Raw genomic sequence first — 12971 nt, 5'->3', positions numbered from 1 at the left:
ATTTTCGATTCTCCATGAGCAAAGAATTCCATTGTAAGATTCAAAATGAGTGCAAGTGTGTTTCATCTACAATTGAGTGAGCAGGGGTCCTAACAACCCCAAGAGGCTGTGCTTTCAGTTTGAACCAGAACGTGGTTTAAACAAAAAAGACAGAGCATTTTAAGAAACTCGAACAATTAGGGGTGCCTGGGTGGCTCAGTCGTCAAGCGTCTGCCTTTGGCTCAGGACGTGATCCTGGAGTCCTGGAATTGAGCCCCACATCAGGTTCCTCCGCTGGGAGCCTGCTTCTTCCTCTCCCACTCCCCCTGCTTGTGTTCCTTCTCTCGCTGGCTGTCTCTATCTCTATCAAATAAATAAATAAAATCTTAAAAAAAAAACCTCGAACAATTAAGTAGCGCTATTCTTGCTTATGTTACTTCGTTACTTCCTTGTATTAGTCAATCATCTATACTGAAGATGACACAGAAGAAAAAGGAAAGATAGGGCAAGGGATGGTTCTTTTCCTTTGTCCTAAAATCAGTAAGTCTAATGCAGAGAATGTTGGTAGAATGTGCGATATCAAGAAGTGAAATAACTTACTTTTGTCGCACATTTTCACTGTACTGGCAAGAACTAAATACACGTGAAAACTACAAAATACCAGTTGAGTAATTTCAATAGGAGTTAAATGCTTTTATGTTTGCATTGGAAACTGTCATCGTACAATATGAAGACGAATGGTAAAATTCATGCTAATATATAATCTTAACTTAGAATGGCATTTGTAGTTAGAATGGCATTAAAAGCAAATAAGTTGAGAAATCACAGAAAGAAAAAAGCTTTTGTATTTTTCAGCACCTTTAATGGCACCTTTTTCCTGCTTTTTAAACATGAGGCTTGCAATTTCATTTTTCAGTGGGCCCTGCAAATGACCACTAGCATCCTGTTCCTCTGGAATTACCCTACATTTCTTTCCCAGAGCTGGGTGTGGGGTACGTTGAAGTACAGGGGACTCCAGAAAGACTTCATTCTGAAATCCATAGACAAGAATTCTTTGTCACTCACCCAAGCTCTGGAGCATATAATGACTTTGGCTCTTTTGGAGGCAATTTTCATGATGTTGGCCTACATGGACAATGTTAGTGCTTAATACCTCCATGTTAGCACGTACGTTTATTTCCCACTTTTTGGTTGGCGATCCAGGTGAGCTAAGTGTGCACTTTCAAAAGTGTCCTCACTATTCAAAGTGCACCTTCTAATCCAGAAAGAAAATAGGTTCCATGATGTGGAGTTACAGAGAGAATTTGTGGCTCATCATAGCATTGGAATGAGTACTTGTGAATGACAGGAGTTTAGATCAAGCACCAGGCTCTGGGTAGACCCATAGAGATGCCAATCTCTGGTTCCTACCCAAGGCCTTCCAAATTTATTATCCTTCAAATTGTTCTGTAGAAGGGCTTGGAAGAACTTGCTATCCTGGTGAGCACCTTGCGTTACCACAAAAGGCTGCAAGAGGAATACGGCATCAGTTGAGGCCCCTTGTCAAGCTTGAAAATAACTGGGGTGGGATTTTTCCCAGGACATAATAGGGGCAAAGTTCTGGCCTGGGGGGTGACTGAAACAGACTGGCACATTAGTGGCTAGGACTGCAATGCAAGTGGGAGACATGATGGTAAAGAACATGCCAGAATCACCCTCTCTCCCCCTGCCCACTTGACACTCAGGTATCATGGTACCAAGTAAAATAATTACTTCAAATATTGCCTTGCCTTCCTTTTTTTTTTTTTGGATATGCAGTTACCATTGGACCTTTTCATTTTATGCTCTGTAATTTGTAACTCCTCATATTCTCCATTTCCTTCTCTTTAAACACATTCCAAGTAATTTCTTAGGATCTCTTCCAGTTCACTAATCTCTACTCAGTTGTGTGTAGTCTAAACCATTCACTTTTACTTCAATCATTTTTCACTTCTGAAAGCTCTACTTGTTTCTTTTATAAATCCTCCTGGTCAGTCTTAGTATTCACTAACTGCTTGCTTATTTTTGTGATTGCAACTTTTATTCATTTCATTCATTCAAGTATTTATTGAGGACCTATGTGCAAGACACTGTTCTAGGTGCTGGAGTTATACCAGTAAAATAAAGCAAAAATCAAGCCAAACCACAATCCACCCTCATAAAGACTACATCCCAGTGGGAGGAGAAATACAACCAACCAAAGTAAATTATGTAGTATATTGGATAATGATTGAAATGTTCAGTAAGAAAGCCAAGAAAGGATGGAATACAGGAGAAAAGAAGCAATTTTAAATGTGGCTCTTTTACATTTTCTGGTAACTGCAAGATCTGAAGTCCTTGGTGGTCTAAGTGTATTACGTACTGTTTCACCTATCAGTCACAGCACATTTCATCACCTATCTGGTGATCGTTGTGAGCTATTTGGCTGACCTAAATTTTCAGCAATCTTAGGGGTCTCCTTAAGTGTGTAGTTTCAATACCTAGTATCTACAGCAAAAGTGGGAAAACTACAGTTTATGAACCAAATATGGCCTACTGCCTGTTTTTGTTCATTTTATTAAACACAGCCAGGCCTATTCATCTACTATTGTCTATAGTTGCTTTCACACTATAGTAGCAAAATTGAGTGAATGTGACACAGAACGTATGGCCTTCAAAGCCCAAAATATTTACTACCTGTTTACCAAAAAAAAAGTTTGCCAACTGCTTATCTACAGATGTACACAGGAATTAATAACAAAAGTAAAATGGGTACCAACATACACTGATGGAGCAAGTGAATCTGGTACAACATTAATAGAAATACCTTTTTTTTTTTTTTTTTAAGATTTTATTTGAGAGAGACAGAGATAATGAGAGCACAAGCAGGGAGCCCAATGCAGGGCTCGATCCCAGGACCCGGGGTCAAGACCCGAGTCTAAGGCAGACGCTTAACCAACTGGGCCACTCAGGCGTCCCTAGAATACCCTTTCATTGACTAATTCTGACAGATGAGTGTGGAAATAATCCAAGAGGTACACAAATACTTGTCTCCTGAGCCAGAAGTCCAAATATTGTTTATAACAGCAAAAAATCAGAAGCAATGAATACATCCAGAAAGGTATTAAATACTGGTATATTCATGGAAATGCATGAGATTTATAAACACGAGGCTCATGAATCTCAAAATTTGATAAAATTCAGGCTTGTATTTTACCCGGCACCTCTCATTTTACTTACTACTTTCTGATTACTCAGGTTTTCCTTATTCCCTCTGCTTCAGGTTAACTCCTCCACATGTCATGTTGGTTCTAACTCTTTGGGGATTTTCTGGTCTTTAAATCAGTCTCATTTTTTGCTGTTTCCTCTTGTTCATAAATATATACAAAGTGCCTTATGCTTGGAACAAAAAGATCCACTACTCTTAAGTCTGATTCCCTCCATCTACTTATTTCTCTTAAACAATGTCTCTAGAAAAGCAGACGTAACACTGTACAGACTTCCCATTTCTTTCATTTCCCAACCACCTGCATTCAAGCTTCTATGTCCTCTTCTCACTTGCTCTAATGGTAATATTTCCTTAAGATTTCTAATGGTCTAGCTACAAACCAAATAGCAGTTATTTTTTTTTAACTGTGTACACAGCTTAATTAAATCACTGTTATATGTTCCAACTCTATAGAATTTTAAATATAATTACTATGAAGTTATTATAGAAGAAATACAAAGACATAGTTAATACAATTTCCAATAAAAATAAGTAACAATGTATTTAGGGTTTAGTATATGCCAAATACTGTTCCAGCTGCTTTCACTTATTTAATCATTTGATCCTTAATAACGCTATGAGGTAGGTATTCTTATCCCTGTTTCACACATGAGTAAACTGAGGTAGATGTTAAGTTACTTAAGCTCAGCTCATGGTTGCAGAGCCAAGACTTAGATTCAGCTTAGTTCTAGAGCTTACACTTAATCACTATATTACACAGCTTTCTTCAGTTAAAAGAACTACAAAAATGATCATTACAAAAAGAAAGGGCATACTTTTATTACTTTCAACATTTCTTATTATCACAATGAAAATAAACTAACACACAGCTTTACAAAAATAAATTTTTATTAAAAGCAGTAGAGTCTGAGCAGGAGACAGTACAAAGAATGTAAACAATGTAAACATCACTACATTCAGCTCAGCCTGATTGAATGCTGAAAGACAACTCTAAATGCTCTATGTGCCCTTACTAGCAAGATACAGTAATTCTATTATACACAGAAAACACACTCTAATTTTGATTAAGAAAAAGCATTTTATCGAAGTCGGTCCCAGCGCCAAATACTGGCATCATCACAAACAGCTATAAGAATACTGCTATCCCTGCTAAAACTGGTTTGTCGAATAGCAGCACCACATTTATGATGAGTCAGTGTTGTACATCTAGGAAAAAACAAGACAACAGGTTAAATGCCGTTCATAAAAAATGTTGTCAGTATCAAAATAAATCAGGGGAATTAGAAAACAAATAGATGTTCCAAGTCATATGGAAAGCATTTAAAACATCACTAAGAGCTCAGTCTCTAACTTCATAAAATTTGGGTATATTTTAAATTAAAAAAAAAAAAAAAAGAAGTAACTTGTCACCAAAGTACTCATAATAAACAGTCACTATGAGAATAAAAAAGTATTTTAAAATAACTGAGCCATGTAAATGTTAAAAATGACTTAAGAGGGGGCGCCTGGGTGGCGCAGTCGTTAAGCGTCTGCCTTCACGCTCAGGGCGTGATCCCGGAGGCGCGGGATCGAGCCCCACATCAGGCTCCTCCGCTGGGAGCCTGCTTCTCCCTCTCCCACTCCCCCTGCTTGTGTTCCCTCTCTCGCTGGCTGACTCTCTCTCTGTCAAATAAATAAAAATCTTAAAAAAAAAAAAATGACTTAAGAATGGTACTTCAAGCATCAATTACTTTCTATCTATTGGCATAACATTTGAGAAAAAGGCAGAAATTATCAATAAAAATTTCTTTAAAATTTTATTTATTTTTGCAAGAGAGAGCGAGCACACGAGCAGGGGAGGGGGGCACACAGAGGGAGATGCAGAATCACCACAGAGCAGGGAGCCCAATGCAGGACTTGATCCCAGGACTCTGGGACTTAACAGACTAAGCCACCCAGGCGCCCTATCAATAAATATTTCTAATACTTACTTGGCTTTATGAGGATCTTCTACTTCTAAATCCCAAACATAAAGTTTGCCAACCTGATTGCCCAATGCAAGCATCTGCATAAACGTATTTTTAAAAACATCAAATTATTAAAATAGGCTACAGAGCATTCAAGCATTCCTAAGAGATACTCATATTTCAGAAAAACCTCAGCTCCAGCCTACAGCTATGCTTATGATTAGTTCTTTGCATCTTTTATTTCTGATTTGTAAATGGGGATACCAGCAACTAATACTTCAGAGCTATCCTGAGTAAATTAGAAGGCATTCGTCTGCAAATTTATGAAGGACTTCACAATTTACATTGTTAGCATGCACTCCTTATTCTGCCTTAAAGAATTACAGCAAAAGCTACAGACAGCTCCTCCACAGTTTTCTTATAAATACCCAGGTAATTTGCTACTACAAATTCCTAACACCAATCTCTTTTAAATTTTAGATAACTAGTACATTGCCCCATCTTCCATGTTGCTTTTTCTCTAAGTTTTTCTACAAAAAAAAGCTACTTAAAAAGGTTAACACTCTAATCACCAAAACATAAAATCTTAGTAACAGATGTTATGTAAGCACCTCACTGCCACCACTGACACCTGTCAATTGCATTAATAAGCATTGCAGATGGTGTGCAGAACCACAAAGGTAGAATAAATAACATCAATGGCCAAAAGCAATCAATATAAAATATCAAGGTAGATTCTTAGAGGAAACTGAACATGGATGCACAACAGAGAAAAGTGAAATTACAATGGTCTTAAGTTTAAAATGTAAAAATATGTTGCTACCTTTTGCCAGAAATCCATAGAAAACCTCATGTACCAAATGTCACACTGGCTGTAATCGAATCGCCCAAGAATAGTCACGTTAGACTCACTGGGTTTAATTTTATCTATATCATCTTCCATTTTACCAGGTTTCCAGCACACAATGGCATTTTCACAAGACTTTAAAAGAGAGAAATGAGAAAAAAAGAAATGTTACATATAGAACTGTATTTTAAATATTAAAAACAAAGCCCCCTTTAAATTATCTTTTTAGAATTGACAGCCTTAAAACATGGTTAACCGTCTACTAAATACAGTGATATACATTCATTTTTATTTACAGAATCAATGTCCACACTTGAGGACAAGAAATCATATTACAACAGAATTTAACAATATTCAAAAGCATTATATTATCTGGAATATTCATTTTGAAGTCACAATTTCTCTTCCAAACCAAATTCAGCTCTAGATATTCTGGCATCCAGAGACTTGAGTGTTTTATAACAAACATAAAATTACGAAAACTCTCTACACATACATGGTTCTTCAATAGGGCCCCTGCTTAGAGGCCTTAGAGATCAGATTATATAGAAGGCAGTAAACTTAGTGGTTTTAACATCAAGACATTGCTATGGGGATAGGACTGAAATAGACTAAGTTACACCTTCCTTATTCTATAATATCATTATCTTTGCACACATTCTAGTTAAGCAGTAACTGATAAAGAATTCAATGGAAGAAAAATTGCAACACAGTGGGCACTATTCATATTGTATGTCATTGGTGTGCCAGCTAAGGGACATTTGGCAATATCCCTGGCCTTTAGTAGGTAGAGGTGAGATGCTGCTGAGCATCATCCTACAATGTATAGGATGGCCCCTCCCATAAAAAAAAAAAAAAAAAAGAATTATTTAGCCCAGTATCTCAACAGAACCTGGACTGAGAAATGCCTGTGTAGGGAAAGACTGCCTCCTGAGTGTTACAGGACACAGCCTATACAGTCACATGTGGCAGCTCTGTCAGGTTCACGGACGTGAACAGTTTAACAGCAGGGCCACAGAAGATTAGGGAGGGGAAAACACTCCCTTTTTTCTTCCTTGCCTTTTTTAGATTATATAAAATACCAGGGCTATGTATCTGCTACAGAAGTTCTTTACTGTAAAGTAGCTTAGATTAGAGATCACCTACTTTGATGACTTAACTAAATGCACAACTGACTTGATAGCCTGTAGACTTCCCTCAAAACACTCATCTAGATCCCAACCCTACTGAATCAGAATCTCTACAAGTGAAGGCTGGACAGAACAACTGTGACACAGTTCTTCAAGTGCTTGTCACTGATTACATTGGTAAAGGGTCCTTAATTAGTTGAGTCCCCTTGTGAACTAAAACTTAAGGAGGTAAAAAGAATTTGTTCCCTGTAATGGATGACAACACTTGAAAATCATCTAGAGAGCTTTTCAAAATTACAAATTCCCAGGTCCTTGTGCCAGATTTAGAATCTCTGGGACTGAGGCCTAGGAATCTATTTTTACAATGTTCTCCCAGTGATTCTAATGCAGAAATAGATTTGAGACCACCAATATAGTTCATTCAGGTCAGCTTCCTGAAACCTAAAATGCAGAATTTCTTTCCTATCATCTGATTAAGGAAAGAATTTTTAGAGCTAGTGGCTTTTTACTTCTACTTCCAAAATGATGCAGTAGATGTACTTTTCCCCTTTTAACCTCCCTACAGCTTAAAAGACTGAGTATCAAAAATAAAGCAAACATAAGACTTTGAAAGGCACAGAGAGGCAGACTGGTTAGGAACCTTGGGACATGAAGGATGTTGAATTCCTTGGTTTTCTTTTGCTTCATTTATGTACCCCAGACTAGATACTAGAGAAGGGAGCAGCTCAATAATAGCCATGGGTTAAGTCCCAAATACCCCCAACAAAAGCCTGCTCTCTCTAACCAAAGAACAAAAGTGACAACCTAGCAGGAGAGAAAATTTTCAAACACTCCACTCCAGCCAAACACCACCGAAAAAAACTGTGAGCTCACCCTCGCATGAACCAGCAAAGGCCCAGTGGGGAGCACTTCTCAGGTGGTAACATGCACCTCAGTGCATACCCGACCCTCCCTACCCCTCACTGACTCTCCCTGCCCCTCATTCTAATGAGGTAACTTTCTCCCCCTCCTCCCTCTCTGCCTGGGGTGGTATCAGAGGAGGCCTAGCAGAGAGTTAGCATGTTTACAGTCATCCACGCAAGACCCCCAGCATCACTGGAGACCACCTGGGGAATGGTAATGAGACACCATCATCTCGACTTCCCCACCACCTGCAATCATGAAGCAGTGCTCCCCTTCCCCAGCTGAAAATTTATCAGAGGAAGACTGCTGCAAAAGATCTACATAAAATAAGACCCAGAGTCTTGTAGTATAACACTCAAAAATATCTAGATCTCAATCAAAAATTCACTTGTCATACCAAGAATCAAAAAATCTCAACTTTAATGCTAAGAGACAATAAATGCCAACAATGAGATGCAAAGATGTTGGAACTATCTGACAAGGATTTTAAAGCATTCATCATAAAAACACTTCAATGAAAAAAATGCTCCCATTTAAATTTTAAATATTTAAATTTAAAACAAAAAGTCTCAGCAAAGAAATAAAAAGAATCAAACAGAAATTTTAGAACTGAAAAATACAATGACCAAAATAAGAAAATCAACTGAAAGTTTCAACTAAAGAGAGGTAGTAAATTTAAAGTTAGAAAAACAAACTGGGAAGCCTGGGTGGCTCAGTCATTAAGCGTCTGCCTTCGGCTCAGGTCATGATCCCAGCGTTCTGGGATCGAGCCCCGCATCAGGCTCCCTGCTCAGCAGGAAGCCTGCTTCTCCCTCTCCCACTCCCCCTGCTTGTGTTCTCGCTCTCGCTGCCTCTCTCTCTGTCAAATAAATAAAATCTTAAAAAAAGAATAAAAGAAAAAAACAGAAAAACAGAAACTACCCAATCCGAACAAAAGGAAACAAACGTAAAAAATGATAGTCCCAGGGGTCAAATAAAAATATCTAACATCATATCATTAGAGTTCCAAAAGGAGTGGAAGAAGAGAGCAGGTCTAAAAAAGAATTTGAATAATGGCTGAAAAGTTTCCAAATTTGGAACAAAATGTATCTCCAAAAGACATAAATCAGTACTACAAATTCAAGAAGGTGAGTGAACTCCAAAAGAATCTCAAAGAAATCAAGGTACATCATATTCAAACTTCTGAAAACCGAAAAGACGAAAAAAATTCTGAAAGCAAATAAGACCGAACACCTTATGTTTAGTGAAAAATAATTCCAGTGATGGCAGGTGTCTCATCAGAAACCACAAACCCTGGAAAGAGGAAACACAACATTTTTCAAATGTGTAAAGAAAATAACTGTCTACATAAAATCCTATATTGAATGAATATACCTTTTAAGAATGAAGGAGAAATGAAGACATTCTCAGACGAAGAAAAACGAAGAATTTGTCACCAGCAGACCTACCCTAAAATAATGGTTACAGGCAGTTTTACAAATACAAAGGAAATAATACGAGAAGGAATCTTGGAACAACAGGAAGGAAGAAAAAACAAAGGAAAAAGCAAAACGAGTAAATACTCTCCTTTTCCTCTTGAGTTTTTAAAATATGTTTGATGGTTGAAGCAAAAATGGTAACATTTTTTGATGTTGTTCTCAATTTTATAAAGGGAATATTTAAGACAAACTATAAATGGTGGACAAAGTAACAAAGGAAAGTTAAGGTTTCTATACTTCACATCAAGTGGTAAAATGTGGATACACAGTAGACAGGTATATTTATGCTTGCATGGTAGGCATATCTTTAGGCTATTTTTCTGGTCTTTTTTCTTTTTTTAAAGTAGTCTCTATGCTCCGCGTGGAGCCCAAAGTGGGGCTTGAACTCACAACCTTGAGATCAACACCTGAGCTGAGATCAAGAGTCTTAACTATTGAGCCCCAGGCACTCCAGCAATTTTTTACTTTTAATCTACACATATTTTACACCTACAGTAACTTTCTTATAGACAGCATTAACAAAAATACATAGTATATATAACAAAAGGTAACAAAATAGTTAATAAATATACATATATAACATCTAGAGGAAACACCAAAAAAGCTACAGAAAGAAATGTACTTAATATTACAGATAAATGAAAATGGAATTCTAGGGGTACTTGGGTGGCTCAGTTGGTTAAGGATCTGCCTTTAGCACAGGTCATGATCTTGGAGGAGTCTGCTTCTCCCTCTCCGTCTGACCCTCCCCCCTGCTTATGCTCTGGTGTGCACGCTCGCTCTCAAACAAATAAATAAAAAGTGGAATTCTAAAAAATGTTCACATGGGGTGGCCTGGCTGGCACCAGTCAGAACAGTCAGTACTGGCTGGCTCAGTCAGTAGAACATGGGACGCTTGATCTAGGGCTTGTAAGTTCAAGCCCAAGATTGGGTGTAAAGCCCACTAAAAAATAAATGTTCACATAACATACAGGAAATTAGGGGAAAAGCCCAGAGAAATGGGGGAAAAAAAAAAAAGAAAAGAAAGAAAAAAAACCTAAAAGGGTCCAGTCACCAAGACACAGCAACAACAAGCAACCCACAGAGCTGCAAAACACCATAAAACTGAAAGCAAAAAGGGAAAAAAAATCCACAGGTACAGCTGGAGACTTCCCTATCTCTCAATAATTGGTAAAATAAGTAGACAGAAAAATCAACGAAGCTATAAAAGACTTCAACCACACCAAACAACAGTGCCTAACGGACACATATGGAACACTCCACACAAACAGAATCACACATTTCTTTGAAGCTCCTACAGAACATACCCAAGATAGTGTCATAAAATAAATCTCAAAAAAGTTTAAAAGAACCCGAATCACAAACAGTATGCTCTGACCACAATGGAATCAAACTAGAAATCATTAAAAGAAAGATAACAAGAAAATCTCCAACGCCAAGAAACTAAACACACTTATCAAAATTTGTGAGATGCAGTGAAAGAAGTGCTGAAAGGAAAATTTATAGCATCTAATACTTAGCTTAGAAAAGTCTCAACTCAATAATCTGAGCTCCCACACTTTAAGAAACTAGTAAAAGAGCAAAATACACCCACAGCAAACAAAAAGATGAAGAGACAAAAACTTGAGAAGCCCCTACCAAGACTTACAAAAAAAGAGAAGACATAAATTACCATTTCAGGAATGAAACAGGGATATCAGTAGAGACCTTGCAGTTGTCAAAGGAAAACAAGAATATCATAAGCAACTCCGTTTTATCTTAAGATGGAATGGATCAATTCCTCATACAACACAAACTACCATAACTCATGCAATATAAAACAGTTAATTTGAACAGCTCTTTTAACTATTAAGGAAATGGAATCTGTATCTCTAAAACTCTCTCAAAAATTTCTAGGCCAGATTTAACCAGAAAATTCTAACAACCATTTACGAGGAATTTCCATATAATTTCTTCTAGAAAATAGGAGGGAAAACTTGCCAATTCATTTTATGAAGCCAGTATTATCAATACCAAAAGGAGACAAACACATTACAAAAAAATTCAGACTAATATCATAGCCTCATGAATATAAACAAACCTTTAACGAAACATCAGCTATTAGCAACATATATAAAAAATTACACACTATGAACAAATAAACTTATTCCAGGGATACAGGACCAAATCTATTTAAAAAAAGTAAATACACTCCATTAATAGGCTAAGGAAGAAAAAGCCACATGATCATATCAACTGATACAGAAAAGGCATCTGACAAAATTCAACACCCATTCATGATAAAATTCTCAAAAAGTGAGTAAGGGGGACAGTTCTCAACTGATAGACAATATCTACAAAAAACATACAGCTAATATACATAATTGTGAAAGAATTCTTTCCCTTTTAATATGAGAAACAAGTCAGGAATGTCTGATCTTAACAATGCTATTCAATGCAGAACTGGAAGTCTGCCAGTGCAATAAGGCAAGGTCAGAAAGGAAGATATAAAACTGTCCCTATACGCAGATGACATGATGGTCTATGTAAACACTCCCAAGTACTAGACAAAAAAACCACAGGATTCAAGGTCAATACAAAAAATCAACTGTATTCCTGTATACTAGCAATAAACACATAGAAATAAGAAATACCATTTATAATCACTCAACAAAGAGAAGTACTTAGGTATAAATCTAACAAAGCATGTACAGGACTTGTATGCTAAAAGCTACAAAATGCTGATAATAAAATTCAAAGACCTAAATAAATGGAGACACATATTATGTTCATGAATTGGAGAGCAGAGCAAAGACATTAATTAAGTCCCCCATCAAACTGATAACACAGGTTTAACAAAATACAAAACTCTTCCCTGCCCAAAAAAACCCCAGCAAGATGTTTTACAAAATGTAGACAAGATTATTCTGGAATTTAAATGGAAAGGCAAAGGAATCAAAATAGCTAAAACAATTTCAAAAAAGAATAATAAAGTGGAAGAAAACATTTAACCAATTCCAAGACTTATTACAGAACTACAGTAATCATGACTGTGTATATATAGATATAGTAGTGGTAAAGGCAACAGAACAGAAAAACCAGAAACAGCCTCACACAAGCAGGCCAAACAATTTTTGACCAAAATGCAAAAGCAATTCAAAGGAGAAAGAATAGTCTTTACAACAAATGGCGCTGAATCATTGGATATCTGTAGGCAAAAAAAATGAACTACTACTTAAACCTCATACAAAAATTAACTCAAAATAGATCATACATTTAATAAAACGTAACACTATAAAACTTCTAGAAGAAATCATAGGAAAAACCTTTAGGATCCAGAGCGTGAAGAGTTTTTAAATGTAACATCAAAAGCACAATCCGTAAAATTTTTTCAAACAAAAATCAATAAATTGAAATTCATCAAAATTAAAAACATTTGCTCTGCAAAAGACCCTGTTAAGAAAGGATGAAAAGACAAGCTAC

The 12971-nt window shown here is 36.8% G+C and overlaps 1 protein-coding gene across 3 annotated transcripts in view; it reads right to left on the bottom strand.

The window, feature by feature from the left end:
* Positions 1 to 4075: 4075 nt before the first annotated feature.
* The window catches only part of EED (embryonic ectoderm development), a 31821-nt gene continuing 22925 nt past the window's right edge, over positions 4076 to 12971 (bottom strand). For all 3 annotated transcript variants that reach the window (XM_040630944.1, XM_040630942.1, XM_040630943.1), the window contains 3 exons: positions 5975 to 6133; positions 5176 to 5249; positions 4076 to 4411 (listed from right to left, as the gene is read on the bottom strand). In XM_040630944.1, coding sequence (XP_040486878.1) covers positions 4285 to 4411; positions 5176 to 5249; positions 5975 to 6133 — 360 coding nt within the window. In that variant the 3' untranslated portion in view covers positions 4076 to 4284. The remainder of the gene's footprint in view (positions 4412 to 5175; positions 5250 to 5974; positions 6134 to 12971) is intronic.

Source organism: Ursus maritimus, unplaced genomic scaffold (genome assembly GCF_017311325.1).
Source record: "Ursus maritimus isolate PB19 unplaced genomic scaffold, ASM1731132v1 scaffold_16, whole genome shotgun sequence".
Classification (NCBI taxonomy): domain Eukaryota; kingdom Metazoa; phylum Chordata; class Mammalia; order Carnivora; family Ursidae; genus Ursus; species Ursus maritimus.
This window is presented reverse-complemented; position numbering and strand designations above follow the sequence as displayed.